This window comes from Rhamphochromis longiceps, linkage group LG6 (assembly GCF_057381845.1).
Source record: "Rhamphochromis longiceps isolate RC_006_pf linkage group LG6, R_longiceps_female_GT1.1, whole genome shotgun sequence".
Taxonomy (NCBI): domain Eukaryota; kingdom Metazoa; phylum Chordata; class Actinopteri; order Cichliformes; family Cichlidae; genus Rhamphochromis; species Rhamphochromis longiceps.
The window spans coordinates 37,186,693-37,206,961 of NC_140562.1; the positions used below are offsets into that span (position 1 = coordinate 37,186,693).

The 20,269-nt window shown below is 39.1% G+C and overlaps 1 protein-coding gene across 4 annotated transcripts; it reads left to right on the forward strand.

The window, feature by feature from the left end:
* The first annotated feature begins 4,224 nt into the window (after positions 1-4,224).
* LOC146668601 (A-type potassium channel modulatory protein KCNIP2-like) lies at positions 4,225-19,158 on the forward strand. Of its 4 annotated transcripts, none has more exons than XM_085408704.1 (9): positions 4,225-4,532; positions 13,379-13,483; positions 13,598-13,773; positions 13,940-14,009; positions 16,387-16,457; positions 16,829-16,936; positions 17,031-17,135; positions 18,656-18,718; positions 18,803-19,158. In XM_085408704.1, exons 1-9 carry the CDS (start codon positions 4,460-4,462, stop codon positions 18,848-18,850), a joined length of 819 nt encoding a protein of 272 aa, XP_085264830.1. In that variant the 5' UTR covers positions 4,225-4,459; the 3' UTR covers positions 18,851-19,158. The 4 variants fall into 4 exon arrangements, with proteins under 4 accessions (XP_085264830.1, XP_085264832.1, XP_085264833.1 ...); XM_085408706.1 differs by having other exon boundaries at positions 13,379-13,481; positions 13,653-13,773; XM_085408707.1 differs by having other exon boundaries at positions 13,379-13,477; positions 13,649-13,773.
* Positions 19,159-20,269: the final 1,111 nt, after the last annotated feature.

A 20,269-nucleotide genomic window follows, 5' to 3' on the forward strand; every position in this document is an offset into this window, starting at 1 on the left:
TCTGATGATTGCTCCCACAGTTGATTTTTTCACACCAAGCTGCTTGCCTATTGTAGATTCACTCTTCCCAGTCTGGTGCAGGTCTACAATACTTTTCCTGGTGTCCTTCGAAAGCTCTTTGGTCTTGGCCATGGCGGAGTTTGGAGTCTGACTGTTTGAGGTTGTGGACAGGTGTCTTTTATACAGATGATGAGTTCAGACAGGTGCCATTCATACAGGTAACGAGTGGGGGACAGAAAAGCTTCTTACAGAAGACGTTACAGGTCTGTGAGAGCCAGAGATTTTCCTTGTTTGAGGTGACCAAATACTTATTTTCCACCCTGATTTACGAATAAATTCTTTACAAATCCTACCATGTGAATTCATGGATTTTTTTTTTCACATTCTGTCTCTCACAGTTGAAGTGTACCTCTGGTGCAAATTACTGACCTCTGTCATCATTTTAAGTGGGGGAACTTGCACAATCGGTGGCTGACTAAATACTTTTTTGCCCCACTGTACAAGTTAAAATGAATTAAAAGCCCGTTTGTATAAAAATGTCTTCAGCTGCTGCTCATACACCTAATTAAAGCTGTGAGCAAGAAAAAACACAATGACAAGCCTCTTATGGACACGTATTATGTTAGTTTAACCTGTTCCTGAGATAATGATGTGGTTTTGTATATACTGGGGATACTCACAGTATTTGCCCCTGTGAGTTCTATGGAAAGAGTGACATAATATTTAACCAGCTATACTACAGTCCCCTGATATTAATCTACATGAAACCCCCTGATACATTTGTCAGCTAGAGCTGGGCGATATGAGATTTTTTCATATCACGATATGTTTTTTTCCATTTCAGGCGATAACGATATCTATCACGATATAAGCCAAATAACTATATTTGTAAGATTTAAATGTGCCGTTGCTCACAAGTAAAATGTGAAATTATCAGCAGCTTGTTTTTAAATATTTATTTCCCATAATAAGTTCAACAGGGTAGATGTACTTAAGGAACATGAGACTTTTTCAGATAAATAAAGGCAAATATTGCAAACTACACAAAAGGCAGCCGCTAAAGCGTTTAAGTTTCAAAATAGAACAAATGAAACAGACTAAATTGTCAATTCCACTTAGAAATAAAGTATTAATTCTAAAAATAAATCTTAGTTTGTTTTACAGAAGAACAGACAAAACTGACTAACTTTTGTCAATATCAAATAAACTGAGAACTAAAAGGAAATTCTCAATCTCTCCTTGTTGTATAGCTGAGCTTTTCAAACAGTTTTAACAGTTACTTTAGTCTGACAAAAGCCGAATGACGAATTAGCGCTTCCAGTCAGAGACTGAGGCTACGTCCACACGTACACGGGTATTTTTGAAAACGGAGATTTTCCGTTCTCGTTTTAAAAAATAATCCCGTCCACACATAAAGGCAGAAATGAAGGAAAACGCTGCTATGAACATGCCAAAGCAGCAGGTGGAGCGAGATTCCTAACCGTGCAGAAATGTTGGCCAATCAGAAGTCTAGAAGCCTCGGTGGGAAAAAGTAAACAAAGCTGGGGCATAGAAGCAGAACCGAGTCGTATGTGTGGAGGGACAGTAACTGTGTGTATATGTGAGCATGTAAACACTGCAGAGAGTAGAATTAACAGTATTGTAGAAATTCATTTCACCGAAACAATAACGTGGCGCACAGTGTGACGCATGCACCAGTTTATTGTATTTCCAGACTTGCTTTCGGCACAATTTACAGTGCACGCTACTCTGTTTTTTGTCAGACTTGAAATAGCCGAAATACCTTCACACTACGGAACTTCTATGGCTCTTCCGTTCGACAATCTCTCCGGCATTGGAACCATCATCTGTTTTCTCTTCGGTCACGCTCGGTTGATTTTTCTAGTCGGCACACTCATTTCCTCCATTATTCGCTGGCTCCATTACCCGCTGGCTGCTTCCCAAACAAACACACGTGCGGCTTGGCACTTGTGCTGTACGTAACAAGTCACGCGACGTGACGCTGCGGCTGTGATTGGTTCGGCTCTGCGCTACTGAATTTGGATCGGCTGACCTTTTTTTTTTTTTTAAGACGACAAGAGCGGCGAGGTCTATCGCGATAGCTTAATTTCTCTATCGAGTAAAAGTTATATCGCGATACATATCGTTATCGTTCTATCGCCCAGCTCTATTGTCAGCATTATATACTGGGCACTATATTAACTCCCTGATATAATCTCTACAGTGTGTGTTCGTGTCTGCACTGACGATGGCTTAGACGGTCGGATTGATCCAAGCCCGGGTATTTTACTGTGACAACCCATTAACGCTGCAGCGTATTTATAATGTTTCATTTAGGCATATCGCCCTTCTCATCAAATATTCATCTGAGGGGAGATTGCCTACTTTGTCTTGGCTGAACTCCCTCTGTCAACCCTATTTCTTTATTTGTGTGTTCTTGTATCTGCAGAAAACACAAGATCAACTCAGACTGAGTTGTGGAGATACATGTGAGCAGGCGCACAACTCCTTACGTCATGCGGCACCACTTTTTTGTCCTTTTCTCTGGAAGCTTGTACTTGTTGCCGGATTGTCCTGCATACTTTTACTGTATCTGCATGCATGTGTGTGTGTGTGTGTGTTGCTTGCCACCTGCACTGTGCATAACTCCAGGCATCAATCAGAGCTCATTATTGGTTATCTGTCGGCTCCACTTTCCAGCCTGCAGAGGTGCTAAATGTCTCTGTAAACCCCTGTGGGAGATAAACACCATCAATACTGCGAGATTTAACAGTCCCCAGGCGCATAATATATTCAAATACCTCTCCACTGTGTTACCTCCGTCTTCTCCTATTTCTCTTTCATGTCTGTGTTCCTTCTGTTGCTTCAGCCTCCTCTTCAGATGCGCCACCATCCCTCTGTTTGATATTTTTTGCTTCACCAGACCTCTCTTTGTGTCCTACCTTTGCCTTGCGCTTTCCTCTTTTTGCAGCAGCTGATAGATATTTTCTCCCCTCCCCATCAGTCTTCTGACTGGGGACACAATAATCCCTCTCTCGCTGGCTGGTCTTTAAAGAAGCTCTACTACACCATTTATCCCCAACAAGGATTATTTCAGCTTTTCCTGGAAAAGGTATTCTCACTTACATCACTCTCTGTATGAGAGAATTCAAAGGCAAAAGTCCATTTGCTAATCATGAAAAGTGCTGCTTTTCATGTGGAAACGACTATAAAGCTGTAAAGCTCCCATTCTAGTTTTATTATGAGCCCAAAAACTTCGAGTTATGTGGCACCGGGTCTTGAGTATTTCTTATTTTTAGCCTGAAGAAGAGAAAAATCTGAAAACAAGAAATTTGCAAAAAATTAAAAAAAAAGTCCTTGGATGTTACTATTATCAGGTAAAGAGTTTCCGTTTGTACAATATTCTGGTTTACTTTGGTTCTGTTTAGTGCAAGTTCTTCTACGCTGGTGAGATGGGAACCATAAAAATATTATACCCGCTGAAAATCAGTACATTTGTCTACATGTTTTGAGTCTAATATTTTTTGATAAACCTCAAAATTCAAATTTGCCATGTGGGTAACAGAGAAAAGTTTGGTTTGAGAAACACTAGTTGCTGCATGTAATTCCAGTTGTATGTGCATATTGCTCAAATAGGCTTCAGTGCTGTTTATATAGGTGGCCAGAGGTTCATCCACCTCTTTGTTCCACCTCTGATATTCAGCTCAAAGCACAGCTGTAAAAGCTACACCCTCACAGAGATGCAACTTTATGAAAGAGTGCCTCTACAGTCTACAAAAAGCAGCTATAGCATGGTGTCTCCATGGTGCGCATTCATGGAGATAATATTCAAATATTTTTTCTACCTTGAAAAAATACGAGTGAGTCATTCTTTTACTCTGCTGAGCCAACCCAAGGACGTGAAGCTGACAGGATATTGATCCGCAAGTATTAGGATGCCGAGCGGCTCAAGTCCAAGGTGAGACCATCCATCAGAGAGCCAGGCATAGATTAGTAGGTACACACTCCCACATCCCTCTGCTGTGCCACTCCCTCTTTTGCTTCATCACTCCTCCCAGCTTTGATGGTTTACCTCTCTCTCTCTCTGTTCGCGTCTTTGCAAGGACACCTGTACACGCTCCAGCTGGCAGGCGGACTTTGGATGTTTGGCAGAAAATTAAAGCCAGCAGTACATTTGAACCTCAGATCCACTGAAGTCCTTCAAACTGTGGACGCTGCGCTGTTGATAAGCGCGAAGAAGAGAGAGTTGTAGTTGGGAGTGCAGGGAGCAGACAGACGAGCTTTGCGCGGACTTTTGCTTCTCCGTCGTTCATTTATTTGCAGCCCACACTGACTGATGCTCATAGAAAAGTGACATGCAATCGGGAGTGAATGCGCTGAAGTCGTAGATAAACTGCGGCTCGCACAGATCCTGCAGGTTCAGCTTGGTGATCCGAAAAGAACTGAGAGGGAGGGAAGCATGAAATCCACGAGTCAGGATCAGAGTTTGTCAGACTCCAGAGAGCTGGACAGATCTTACGACCCACTCACAGGTAGGCGTGTCGTCATGTCACTCTTGCCTTTCTTTGTTTTAATAGTATTTTTTAATGATTTGGCGCTGGCCTGGCTCAAATCTCCACTAAGAAGTGCGCCTTCACTGCGGCGATGAAAGTTTTGGTTTGACGGAAGACTTCGGCTCATTGATATTCGACTGTGGGACTTTTAACAAACCACAATCAAACAATTAGTGAGTGTCTGTGCACGTGAACTCCCTGCTCTACAGCTCCCCCAAACAGCAGCATGATCTGATTAATTATTCAGAGTCTGATCTCACAGGTATTTTCCTTTGAAATGAACTTTACACCATCTCCCCACTTTTTGATAATAAGAATGTGAACTAATAGATCTAAAAATGTCAGGTCGCCATCATATGTTGATTATTTTTTAGTTGGAACTATACTACTACTACTACTACTACTACTACTACTACTACTAATAATAATAATAATAATAATAATAATAAGATAAATAATGTTCCATATGAATGGCTCAGCAAGAAGAAAATGTGTTACAATGTAAATAATAAATGGAGTTAACGTAAAGAAGTTAGTGTTTGATTTACAACTAATTGACTGTATGTGAAATAAAAGATGGGTAAATAATAGCAATAGTGGTATTATTTGAGCCATTAGCTATAAATTTAACTGAAAGCAGTCCCTTCTGTGGCCCCGTGCTACTGATCAATTAATAATTTAACTAATGGACAGAAAATTAATCAGAAATCATTATTAATCACTGTAGAAATTTGGCAACAGCCACACGCCTATCTTTAGGTTTTCAGCTGTGTTTCTTTTCTTCTTGTTTTCAGTTTTCTAAACAAGCAGCAGTCAGAAGACATCACCATCATGCCGGTCTGCTTTTATCTGGGCACTTTCCCCACCTTACTATTAAATAATTGACATAATGGTTCAATGACTTTGTTCCTCAAACATCAGTGCCATTAATTGGTTACAGCATAGCAACACGATTCTTCTCAGATTAGCTGAAGGAGTGAAAAATGAACAAACACATTAATTTGAAAAGAAAAAAGAAAACAAAGATTTGTTTATATGAACAAAGTAATGCTAATGAGTAGTTAGGATGATAAAAATCTCAATGTGGATTTACTGTAGTTTAGATAATCACACTAGTCGTAGGCCTTGAAGGTGAAAAGCAAGAGAACAGAAAAATATTGCAAAACAGGCTCTCGTCACCTAAAATTACATCTAGCAGTGTGAGTGTTCGTAGCCTAATTAGATCAGTGAGGCTCTTCTCTCTTTCAGACATTTCACTGGTTTATTTTTCTCACGAGTGCTTGCAAACACAATCCTCTTTAGAGATCACACGCGCAGGTCTCTCTTTGCTTTGGCAGGCTGGCCTGTCATTTTTCTGACAGCTTCCCTAAATAGTCCTTTCCTTTAAAAATAACCACATAAATGTGTAAAAATAACCCCTTTAATATGGTGCACATAGCAGCACCATTTAGTTTTTTATATGATGTTTCTAAAGTACTGTATGAGATAGATGTTATACAGATGACAGTTTATTTCATAGCTGATAGTTGCTGTCTCAATAGCAGGTGTGATATGCACTCAGCAGCAGGTTAAACAAACAGAGAACAGGTGCATGAGGTTTTAAGAGGTGTTTAGAAGACACAAACAAAGTGTTTTATTAAACAGTGAAGCAGAGCCCGAAGCCTCTTCCTTTCATCTCCATGGTTTTTGTCTAACAGCAACATATGCTTATGGAAAATTATATTAAAGTGTATTTGAAATATTCATCAGATAAAATTCACACTGAACACTACATGGTCTTTATGTCCAACCGTTCTTCTGTAAAGCTGCTGAAATCCTCATGTTGTTTACTTCTTGGTTCATGCATTATAGATACACATTCCTTTGTGCACTACACTTATTACAGTAGTACAGGCTGCCTGCTTCTGTGGGACAGTTAAACCATGATGTCACAGAAAAACACCGTTAAAAAGGCATTGGTTGATGGTTTGGGAAATCTGCTTAGATTGCATATGAAATTCTTGGAAGCAGCTTGCTATGATGGGCTTGCGACTTGTCCTCTGTGCACCCGATCTCTCATCCAAAGTCAGCTGAAATAGGCTCCAGTGCCCCCATGACCCTGGATTGAATAAGCTGTTAAGAAAATGGATGGATTTATCAGAATTCAGTTCAAAAAGTGGACCCAAATGCAGACCAGTAATGAAACAAAAGATGAGCTTTATTCAAAGGCTCAAACACAGACACCACAAACCTGGAAAAACCATGAGAAGGCAAAAAGGTGGCACGAATCACAATTCCACAAAAGCTGCTAGAAAGACTGGGATATTCATACAAACTCATCCCATACAGAAGGAAACCAAAGGTTCAAAATATGACCAAAAATCAGGATCACTGTGGAATTTAAAGAAATCAAGGCAGAAATCATGCACTACATAAATACCAAACAGTAACTGGAACTAAAATACAAAGCTAATCCTAAAGATTGTAATAAATATAGAATAGAAGGAACACAAGGAAGTAAACTCACCTAGAAGATCATGAAATAAAGAGAACTCGAGACTTTACTAGGTTAGAAACAAATCCACTCTGTGACTGATTGATGGATGGATGGACTTGGTACCTCAACATAAAAACTGTGAACATTTAGCCCTTTGTCCAAAGTTAAGATAATCAGTGTTAAAGCTCACTGATGAACACATAATGTGCTTAATTAATACATTCAAACCCAAAAGGCCAGGAGCAGTTTTCACAACTTTCTACATGTTTATTAATTAAATTCGTAGGTTTTGGTAGGAAGATGTCATGTTTCAATCTTAACCTTAGTCATAATTTGGGACTAATATTTTCGTGAGTGTTGTAATTACAGACTGGCTATAAAGATGTACCGAAATATGAAACATTCATAGTATGTCCACCATGTAATCATATCCAATTTTATAGCCTCAAAGAACTAATTTTAATAAACTCCTCAGCCTACACTATCATGATAAAAATATCTGAAATGACAGAAATAAACCTTGGGAAACATTTGTCTGAGCTGCACTTTAATGTTTTAGTTTTACCCACATCCCATCCACTAACATGGAGCTGATGGGGTTTCTGACCTACACTTTAGTCAGCCACCAAGGAGTGATTGAAAGGTTTATCTTCACTAAAAGATGAAAACAGCTTCTTGGTCTGAAAAGTATAGGCATTATAAAAGGGCCCCGAACCTGCATTATTTGGCCAGAAGCGGCTGAGTCCTTTGGTTGAACACTGATGTTTTCTTATATAAAAGTTTATGGGAAAATTACCCTTTGGTTCCCTTATACTGTGACCTCCGTGACTGTTTTACTGATGGGTTTATGGATTCAGTCACCAGCTTCAGTCTTATTGAACACAGCATAATATTTATTTTTAAAATTATGAGCCTCACTACAAAACACAAAAGCGGAAAAAGGCTGTTTATGTCTTTTATATACAGCTTATGGTCGTGTGACAGAATAATTTCCTCGAGTGAACAAACATGCTTGTGATATGTATGTTTGTGTGCTTGAATGAGAAAAGTGGCATCATTTTCAGACATTTTTTATACAATACTCAAGGATCAAAATATCACCTGAAGCCATCTATAATATACAACACTTACACATTTCATTTCAAAATAAAAGCCTGTCATGAGATAAAACTATTGATATGATCACTGCAGAGCTCATGCTGTCAGCCCCGAGTGAGCAAACTTAAGTATGTTTGCGTGTGTCAGTTCTTTTTCATGAAATGGACATCTATAATCTGAACTGCGTCCTTCTGGGGGATTATTGTAAGTACAGGAGCTGTTGCCCCTGGCAACATTAGCTTACAAATGTTCATTTAGTGCATAGGCTGTCATGGCCTCCTAAAGTCAGCATGAAATGCTTACAGTTAAATGACACACAGTTGTTGGTTTAACTCACCTTTTGCCAATTATTATTATTTTTACTTTAGAGATTAATTAAGCTTTTATAATGAACTGTAAAAGATTTTTAAGAATCGGTGAAAGATATACTGATACTTAGGTCACAGGTTGTGTATTGTCTCTCAGGGTTTGTCCTCCCCCCCCCCATGAAATAATAATAGAAAATACATTTTTTATAAGTAAAATCATCAGAATCTCCTTTTGAAGATTTAAGTCTTTCACTTCATGATTAAATTGAACTCCAAAGTCAATATTTTCAACCACTTCAATGTTTTTTGTCATCTCCCTGATCCAGCTCATCAAAAGCCTAATCGTCAGGCCCATCAAAAGCTTTAAAATCTGCTCAAGGTTTCTGAGAAAGTTATTGACCTTTTATGAGTAAAACTTGCCGAGAAATATCTTCAGCTTGGCCTTCAGAAACTTTTAATTTCGTTCTTTCAGTGAATCTTACTTTCCCCCCTGTGTGCTTTTTGAAACAGTGGATGAAAGAGGCTTTAAATAGTTACAATGATGGCTCAAAGAGGCTGTAAATGTAGTTATACCAAAGGGTGAAAGAGGCTGTAAAGATAGTTATAACGATGGGAAAGCGAACATTGATCTACCCCAGAGGACTGCATTTATTCAAATTGATTTACGCGATCAAAGTCACCCATGAGGGTCTCTTGAACTGACAAATAGCTGCTGGGTACTGTGAAATGTCAACATCGGCTGAAATAGCTGTTCAGTTTTGTTCATCCATAACTCCAGCTACCCCCTGCAGATATATGGTGCTCATTTGCAACACGTATGGGACAGGTGAACAGTTGCTTAATAATTAATCAGGTATGCTTTGTTGCTTTTGCTCATCTGTGAACGAATCAAATCATGACACAATGTCCCGCTAATGTTTATGAACCTGTGAACTCACAAAAGCAGCATAAAGCGTGCTTCAGCTCATTTAGTAGCTGTTTTTTATGCAAGAACAACCTCCAGTGTTGTTTGTGTGTAAAACAGTCACATCAAACAGATTCCCTCAGATGGGTTTTTAATAACTTAGGAAGTATTCGTGGCCTGAAATGCCCTGAAAAAAGGAGCCTTTCTGTTCCTTTTACAGTTTATTTTGTGCTTTTTTAAAAGTCATTTATAATTTTGCCACATTCAATCACAAATCTGAGGTGTTTTTCATGCAGCGCGAGTGTGTGTGTGTGTGTGCATTTGTGTGAAAGGCTGTATAAAGCTTTGTTTGTTTTTCCATGGTCATGCAGCTGCTGTATTTGATAGTTTGATTGATATATCCTCAGCATCCACTGTCACTGATGTTCATGATAAGTGCACTGAACAGTTACTGCCACCCTGGGAGCTACAGTAATTGCTTAAAGAAGACAAAAGCTTGCTTCTACAGGCAAAAAAGGAAAAGAGTTTCACTGTGCATTTTAATACTTTGGATGTATTACTGCAATTTACACCTTGCTTGTTTTGCACGTGCAAAGGGTCTTATATTTCATATTTGCAGCATCCGCTAACAGCGACTGATGTTTGTGGGTTCATAGGTTTCTCTTTATTGTGAATAAAAAGTTTACAGGTTAAACAGTTTTATTTGTTGTTCCATCATCATGATCATCATCATCATTATTTAAACACCTTATTTTTTAATTTCCTCTGCTGTTTCCAGTGTTTGGATCAATAGGACTGTGTGTATGTCTGCAGTTCTTTTTGTGTCTGATCTCAAGCCATTCACTGCTGCTGCTGACTGCACACGTTTGTTCACCCTTTATTTGACTTGGAGGCCCTTCACAATCTTAAACGCACCACTGCCCTCTGGTGGCAGAAAAAAACTTTTTCTCTGGCGACTACAGAACTACTTTAATTTTTAGACCTTTAATCATCCCGTTTTCATCACAACTTATAATAAATCTAAGCGCTTCCAAGAATGTTTTAAAATTTTCTTTAATGTTATATTTAACCAGTAATATGAATGTCTGTTTTCATGGTACCACAGCCTTACCACTATGTTAGTAAACTAGTTAACAAGTAGAGGACGCTTTCCTTCATTAACGTCACTTTCTTCTGCTTCAGTTATTTCTAAGATTGTTTTCTTTCTTTATGTTTCTGTCTACTTCTTTCTTATTTCACCGTCTTTGCAGGGTTTCATAGCTTTTTTAATATTTTTTTTTATCATAGTATATTTGCATATTTTAAATGTTTTAATGGTTTTATTTGACTTTGTTTTATTTTGTCTTGATGTTTATAAGTCTGTAAAACTTTACATGTGATATTGTATTACACAAAATAAACTTGGTTTGTCTGAGAAAACTCTAAGACAAAAGTTAAAGTTCAGAAAGTCGTTGCTGGAAAAAAAGATAAGAGAAGAAAGCAGAAAAAAGCAGCAAGCAGAGCAAAGGAAGTAAATGTCAGAATAGATTTCTCCATCCCCTCCTATCCACTTTCTGCTTGTCCTTGGCTTATTTTGGGTTAATATAATATTTCTGTGTCTGGCTTTGGAAAAGAGGCTAAAATCTACTAAACAAGCTTAACACAATCAAGAGCCTTTAACAATTCAATTCAGTTGTATTCATATAACACCAAATTACAGCATTAGTAATTAACCAATTAACTTTATATTGCAAAGTCATATCGCTACAAAATTATAGAGTTTATAGAAATTGCTAACAGTGGATTTGTTTAGCAAGAAGATGTCTTCAGCAGATCCGGTCTCGAGGGCGTGTGGTGCAAGAGCAGCTAGGGAAGAGGAGCATGGCACAGTGAAAAACAGACATGAAAACAATAAATGCAGGTTCAATAAGAGAGAGAAGGGGCAAAGCGAACAACAAATAAACTGGAGGAGAGAGAAGAAACAAAGTTAATGACGTGCAAAAGTGCCATCTAAATGCATTAGAAGTAAGAAGAGGGGAACTGAGAGGTTCTCAGTGCATTATGGCCGGTCCCTAAACTGCCTGGGCCTTTAGCAAGATGACTAAGGGATGGTTCAGAGTCAGTTAGTCACACAAGTTTGAATTCTGTCAGATGAATAATTGAACGCAAACATGCGACTTAATTAATAATTGAGAAGTCCTGATATGTTTTCTTCTTCTTCTTCTGGCTGCTTCCTTTAGAGGTTGCCACAGCAGATCATCTACCTTCATGTGACCTTCCCTAGTTTCCTCTTCCATCACTACATCCATGAATCTTCTCTGTAGTCCTCCTCATTTCCTCCGCCCTGGAAGCTCTGCCTTCATTGTTCTTTGTCCAGTTTTTCCACTATATCTCTTCTGCAGGTGTCCAAATTATCTCAGCCTCGTCTCCCTAACTTTGTCTCCATATCGCTCGACCTGATCTTTCCTTCTGATACATTAATTTCTAATCACGTCCATTTCAGTCACACCCAAAGAAAACCTTAGCATCTTAAGTTCTGCCAGCTGTGTTATTGTTAGTGTTACTGTCTCCGCAAACATCATAGCAGGTCTTGTAAAGTTTCCCTTCACTCTTGCTGCTACCGTTCTGTTAAAAAAAACCCCGACACCCATCTCTACCCACTCCACCCTGCCTACACTCTCTTCTTCACCTCAATTTTGTGCTGTCTGTTGATTTTCAATGGTTTATTTAAGGTCATCCACATTCCTCTGCTCTCCAGCGCATACTTCCACATCTCAAGTCTCTTTTCAACCTGCTCTCTACTCTCACTACAGATCCCAATGCCATCTTCGAACAGAGACTCCTGCTGTTTGCCTGTCCATCACCATTACAAACAAGAGGGGGGCTCATAGCTGAACCCTGATATAATCCCAATCCTGTCATTCCTACTGTGACCCCACCACTGTCTCGCTGTGCTCTTACATGGAGTACCTCGTGCAGTAGCACAGTTCCTCTCTTAGCACCCTGTTGTGTGATTTCTGTAGTTCTGATATCTTTGACTTCACCCGGCATTATTTTAGGTCCACCGGTACAGGAACATCACACTTTGGGTAAATGCGTCTAAATTAATGCTACAGCTTTTTAATGAGTTAGTCAAAAATATGGAGGTTTTAAAAGATAATGAAGAAGATAGCTTTTTGAAACCATAAAGAATTTGGTTGTTCTCTGAGTTTTCACCTAGCAGCACCATCACAATTTGAATTTGCCCAAGATTTCTATTGGCTATTTTGTTTTAGTAACAATTAACAAAAGTTAGCATTCTAACATGTTAAACTCAAACAGTAAACATGCTAAACATTATGGCAGCATTGCCGTTCAGTTTTTAGGGTTGCGGTGGCAGGATGGGTTATCTACAGTTTGAAGGTTGGTGGTTTGATCCCCGGTTGCTCCAGTCTGTATGCCAAAGTACCCTTGAGCAAGATACTGAACCCTGAGTTGTTCCTGATGCATCCATCAGTGTGTGAACAACATTAGATAGAAAGCACTTACACAAAGGAAAAAGGTGCTTGTATGAATCTGTGTGTGAATGTTATGTTGTATAAAGCATTTTGAGTGCTCAGGTAGAAAAGTGCTATATTATTTAAATGCTTACCACACTGTCAGCAATGCTTGCAGCGCTGTGTTAGTATTACAGATAATCCGTTGCTGTGTTTGCTGACTCCAAAAACCAGTTAATTTATATTTAAAGAGACCTTATAGTTAAATAAATAATGACACAAACTTCTTTTCATATCTAAAGAGAAATTAGATTAAATAATGTTAAAAATTTAGGAATCTGTCAGCTGATTTCTGTATCTTAGAGGAGCTCAGACTTGAGACTCGACTCTGCTGGGTCCTGTCCCAACAGATGTAATGGGTCACACAGATTCAAAGCCAGGTCAGCAAACTTATTTCTATGCAAGACAAGTGATTTCAAGTATTTGAGTCTAGTTTGCCCAGTGTTTTATCCATTTAGCATGGCGCTGACTTTGTGGGCCACTGAGTCTGCTTCTAATCTCTGGTCTGATCTGGTTCTTTCCAGGTAATCCTCCATCCAAACCCAATAAAAAGACCTTAAAGCAGCGCTTCCTCAAACTGCTGCCCTGCTGTCGTTCTGGCTCCAGCTCTTCAGTTGATCAAAGCAAGTGTTAGGACACGCACTTTGTCACACCACATCAATTAAATTAAACACAAACAAAACATTGATTTTTACTCTTTTAGTCTCTTTGCCTTTTCCTCTCTAAAGTTTCCGTCATTTCAGGGACGCTCAAAGAGAAACTGTTTCCTTTCTGTCTTCATTCCTCCGATGCAGGGAGCATAGTTGAAGATGGTGAACTATCGACAGTGTATTACAGACCTGAGGGCCTTGACCGTCTTGTACAGCAGACCAAATTCAGCAAAAAAGAGCTGCAGGTCCTCTACCGGGGATTCAAAAATGTCAGTCAACGTTTCCTGGAAATCATTGATCATTCCTCTTGCAATGAATGCGCAATACTTGAAAACCATCAATTATGATGTGGCTCTACTGTGCTATTTATGTGCATTGGAAAGTATGTGTGAAGGTTTTTTTTTGGTCCACATAATAATTTTATGATTTCCACAGGAGTGTCCGAGTGGTGTGGTGAATGAGGAGACGTTTAAAAGCATATATTCCCAGTTCTTCCCTCAGGGAGGTCAGTCACACTCACTTCCTTTTATCCCATGTTTTACATTTTATTCAATTTTTTTTCTAAGGAGCTAGGTAGGAGGAAATGTTCTGTCTCATGTGTCTTCAATGTATTCACTGAGGATTGAACTGGTTAGGTGCGTTCAATTCAAATATGTATTTAAATTATAATACTTTCAGCTTTGCTTTACTATGACAGTGACAAATAACATACACATTTGTGGTTATAAACACTTCTTTCATCTTTAAAAGCAGGGTCAAATTATACACAATACTGTGCAAAAGTCTTGAACCACCTCTCATATTTTGCTTCCAAGGCACCAGATTATTAATGTTTTTTTAAGCCGTCTTTTGTCACGGTCTGCAATGGGAGACCATGGGGATGAGGGGGAGGGAGGACCCAAACGCAGGACTCTTGTGCGATGAATGTAGTGCGTTTATTTACAGTGATGTAAATATTACATAATAAATCCCCGTGCGCTCCCCTGACTCCCGTGCCATGTCTTCTTCCCAAAAACCGTGCTCGGTGTTCTCCGCTCCCATGTGTCCGCACAACCCGTCCTCACTGCCCTCTTGTTTTCCACGCTCCTCCTGGGGGGAAATAACAGAGGCAGCCGTCAGGACACTTAACTACAGCACTACAACTTTAATACACTCACTAAACTTGGGTCACTAGGAAAACTGACATGGAGTTTCACGCAACAGAGCGCAATCACACTCTTAAATAGCTCCCCCGACGAGGCTGATCAGCTGCAGGTGCGTGGCATGATCTTCAAGTGTGGCCAGCCACCTGGCAGGGCCACACCCACCAGGCCTGAAAGTGCCTGTCACCTGGCCTATCGGACCAGCCGCACCCACACACACCGGCCTCTACATACAAGCATGGAAGCACAGGAACAGCAGCACAGTGCAGTAAAAACACATATAATGAGTCCACACTGCTCATGGACCCTGGGCCCCTCAGATCCAGGTCCCTGACAGTCTTCAGCAATAGTTCTCCAGGTTTTTTGAAGGTCTTTCAAAGCTTTTCTTTGGGCATTAGCTGCTTTTTCATTCCTTTTCAGTCCTGAGCATTTACAGAGGAAAGCTACTTAACATTGACCTATGAACAATTTTTTGTTAAAACCATGAAGGATGGCTGACTGGAAATGACTGGTTTAAAAAATCTACAGCACATGAACACTTTCTGAAAATCAAGCAAAGACCTGAAACAGGACCTGAGAGATGCATCTGGCCCTTCTGCTGATCGTTATACTGTTCAAAGCTTCATCAGAAATGGTGCATGTGAAGAAGCCATTCTTGAGGAAGTGATACAGGGAAAAAAGGCTGAGGTAGTCCAAATTACACAAGAACTGGACTAAAATGTGAAAATTTGGGTTCAGAATGTAGTAAGTATGTACAGAAGAGGACAGGAGAGAGGTACAACAGTGGCTGTCTAAAGCTCTCTGTAAAACACTGGAGGCTCTGTCATAGTTTGGGGCTGCATTTCAGTCAGTGTTATTGAGGATCTTGTCAAAATTTATGGAATTATGAATTATTTTGATCCATCATCTGGAAAGCATCTGCTTGGCAACAGCTTCATTCTTCACAATGACAATGATCCCAAACACACCGCCAGTGCTGTGAAAGCTTACCTGAATAGAAAAACAGACAATGGAACACAATCAGTCATTGATTGACCTCCCCAGAGCACGGACCACGGCATTGCTGAAGAAGTGTGGGATCGTCATGACAGAGAACAGAACAAAAGGCAGCCAACGTCCACAGAAGAGCTTTGAAAGTCCTTCACAAAGCCTGGGGAACTATTTCTGAAGACTAATGCAATTACAGGAAAGCTTGCCTGGGAGAGTTCAGACTGTGTTGAAGGTCATACCAAATACTGACTTTCGGTTAGAATTGCACAAACTCTGTTTTTGTCTCATACACTGTACTTCCAGGTATGTTTGCACATGTTTTTAAAAAACTTGCTACATCTATTTCCCATTTTCCCAGCCAAATATATACGATGGGTGGCTCAAGACTTTTGCACAGTGCTTGTATACTTGTTAAATGTGTTTATCTGGCTTTAACTGAATCTGCAGTCATATATTAAATCATTTTAAAATCAGACTTTTTGTGTATCTGTGCTTGATATAATTTGTGCATAGATAAAATGCATTTGCATGTTTTTGCATGTTTACAAAGTGCGATAAACAACCCACGACTGAGCAGCACAGTTCAAAACACTATTACCTCTTAACTGATGCACATTTAATTACCTGTCCACATCTTTAATGTCTCTAATATTTTTCTGTTTCTGTCAGTTTAGGCTGTCATTACACAAAATCATTGACGTGACTGCTGCACAGTTACAGTAACTTGCTTTCTTATATTCTCTTTTGCAGATTCAAGTATGTATGCGCATTTCTTGTTTGAAGCCTTTGACACACAGAACAATGGCTCGGTCAACTTTGAGGTGAGATACACACCTCAAAGCCTCCTTTCATTCCCTGCAGCTCACAGAGATGTTTTCCCTTTTCCTTTTTCATCTTCTTTACTGTCCTTTTCTTTATCTATGCTGTGTAGTTTGATTATACTTTTTCTTAGAGTTTGGAAGAAAGCAGCATAAAGCTTTGTTCTTGGTGCACATCTTGTATAAATCTCATTACTTTTTAAAATGATTTCACTCTGTTGGTGAAACTCTGTGGGTGTCAGTAACACAGGGTTGGAACTGAAAAAACATAAAACATAGTATCAATGCAGCAAATATTGAAAAGTTTTGTCTGTGCCTTTTTTGTCTTTATTGTGGTCTTCACTTTTAGTGCCTGTTTTCTTTCCCTGCTGTAGGACTTTGTTATAAGTCTGTCCATCATCCTGAGAGGCTCCATCACTGATAAACTCAACTGGGCCTTTAATCTGTATGATATCAACAAGGACGGCTGCATCACCAGAGAGGTAAACCAACCAATCACTGCCTGTTTTTTTCTTTTTATTACATTGGCAGCTCATGTCTTTTTCATATTTATTTTCCTTCTGTCTGTTCTTCCAGGAGATGACAGAAATAATGCACTCCATCTATGACATGATGGGGAAGTATACATACCCCCACATGAAAGATAGTGCACCGAAAGAGCATGTTGACAGCTTCTTTCAGGTAAAAACTCACAAATAATCAGATCACACATCACACATCTCCAACACTGAACTCAAAGTGAGTCAGAATGTACTGAAAGTGATGGGTAAAGCATTTACTTTATCTACTGTGTCACTGTTGTGCCCATTAGTGTAAATGTGGAGCTGTGGGTTAAACAGCCAGCTTCGTCAGAGAGTGGATATCTATGAATTTGAATATTTTGCTTTTGCTCTGCTTCATACACACAAAAATAACCCAACTTAAAGACATGTTTTATTTCTAAATTGGGCTTTTAAATGATGAATAATCGTCCAAAAGGCAAAAAATTTGAAGCTAAACAGTGTAGCTCAGAAAACAGATCCCTGTGGAACAACACATCTCGAAGCAGCCGTTTCTGGGTTTAAACCGATGATAGTAACAAAAAAACTTTTGTCTATGAAGCAGCATTTACCCAGTCTAATGCTGATCCAGACACACCCACTGCCTGATGAGACTTATTCAATAAGATTGTGTGATCCACATTTTCAAAAGCTTAACTCAGATCTAATAAAACCAGAACTATTTTCAATATATTGCTGTATATCTTACCAAGTTACAGCCCACTCTCGATTACTGGGAAGCATGGTGTCACCTGCCTGCATGTGAGTGATGGCAGGTGAAGGCGTATCTTCATTCCTGTGCACAACATAAATAAGCAGGAATCCACCTTTTCAGCAATTTGGTAGTGGTGATTAAACTAGAACATGTTCCATGGACTTCCACTGAAAATGGGCGGTTGGCAGTGCCAGAAAGCTGCAAAAAAACCCAACAAAAAACCCTGACGTCAATGATTATGGGAGGACCTGCTGAAAGGAATTCATTGATGATCCATAGTGGCAGCCCCAGCTTCCATTACTGTTTCTGAGTCCCTTTGAAATGTCGACTGGTTTTTCAAAGGCAACGAGGTAGAATGGACTTCACACCAACTGAGAAAGCCTGAGCTATGATGTTTGGGCTACTTAAGCTACCCCGTAGAGTTACTATAGAACATAGATTTTTTTTAGGCCAATCCCTGTTTTTTGTGTCATCTGGTAAAATAATTTTTGTCCTGCAAGACTGGAGCATTTCCAGAAATGTCTAGTTGGCTCACAAACACAAATGTAAACAATGCAGGTTTTAAAGGATTTTGCAAATATGTGAAAGAACTTTTAGCACCTGGTAAAACTAAACTTGGAGAATGAGGTCAATACATTTTAAACTTTCATAGTTAATGTTCCTATTTGTGTTTGCCATATTGCTATATTTATTCGGTTAAATATAGGGTCATGATAGACCGTAACAAGGTTGGCTGTTATTAATTATGTCACAGAACTTTCCATTATTTTTTTTCAGCACAAATGGGTCAGAGCCTGTAAAAACTGTGAAAGGTTGTAAGAGAGGTAGATTTTATAATTACAAATGTCACATCTGCACATCCCCTCATTTATGACTGGGGTCATGAATGAAGTCATTTAGTTACTTAAAAGTTAAATCATCATTTGTAACTTGTTGCATTTTTCCAGAAAATGGACAAGAACAACGATGGAGTGGTCACGATGGATGAGTTCCTTGAGACGTGTCAGAAGGTTAATAATAATATCTGTTTCAAACAGCAGTGCAGCTACACATCCACAGCTGCTGAAAATACAGAATTCTTTTTTCTTTTTCAGGATGGGAACATCATGCAGTCCATGCACATGTTTGATAATGTGATCTAAGCATTGGTGGACATAGACAGAAAACAGATTTCCCACCTGTTTGGAGCTCTCGGCTCAAATGCAGCTCATCGCCAGCGTGGATGAATTTTCTGAGCTTCAACAGCGGTCCAAGGTTCAAGTAGCAGTGACCTAAAGATACCGACCCCAAACACACATTTTCTAAAATACTTTTAATGAATAGACTGAGCAGAATGAGTCAAGTGTTGATGCAAAATTACTTGACTTGTGGGAAATGTGAGATTTTATTTTTTATACTACACATACGAATGAAAGCGTTAAAGGTACGCCATGTTGCAGTCTGACGAAAACAAAAAGTGCTAATGAACAGTTTCCTCAAGAAAGCAGCAGATATGCACAAGCAGCTGCGATTTTAAAATTTGATGACGTTCTAAATTATGAATATTACAATATTTCTCTATTGCATGTGTTTACACACTAAAGTGAGACAGAGGCACCGGTTATACAGATGTGGAACAAATGGAATAACTCTTAAATGTTGTAAAGTATCACACACTCTCTCTAATCACTCTTGTCCTATAACAGAGGATAGCTTTAAGTTTGAAATCAAAGCAATAATCTTACATATTATCAGTTCTTATCTGTTCTCTGTGTTCTTATGGAGCTCACCACTCACATTTATTATAATTGTGCATATTGTGTGCATGATGTATCTGTTTTCATTGAATAGTTTAATGAAAGTGTTAATATATTTTCTATATGGGCATAGTAACGATGGTGAGGAGGAAACTAAAAATCACACAGTTGCTATGCAAAAGCAAAAATCATTAAACTACTGAAATATGATTGATGGGTCTGGCTCGGATTACTTGTTTTTTTTTTTTTTTTTAAAGTGCTGAAACAGTGCTTAAGAGGGTGTCACCTGTCCAGATTATGATGTGCATTACATTCATGCAGCAGAATGTAATGAGAGCCGAGCTTTTAAGAAGTTCCTGGCACGACTTCATCTGCAAACAAGGTGCATGGAGCAAGTTCAGCAACACTTCATTTATATTTTATTTGTAATGTGTTTCAACTTGTTGATTTTTTTCAGGGTGATCATAAAAACATATGACAAACAATACGTCCTCTCCACCGATGTTGCAGTCGTCTCTTACTTGAACACCTTCAGCACTAATTTGGCTCCGAGAGGATCTTTAAAGCTTCAGCGGCAGGAAATGTTTCTTTTACCCATAAATTGGAAACACAATTAAATGACTTTTTTTGTAGAGAAATGTCTATTTTCAAACTGAAAGCAGTGTAGCCAATGAAACCATTTTTGCCTTTGAATCAGACTACTAATGACAAGAGTAATAAAGAACTTGCTTAAAAAAAACAACAAAAAGAAAATAGCAGGTGTATAATCAGAAATTGTTCAACTGGGTGTTGCCTAAACAGACGATATAAACCCAGCAGACAACC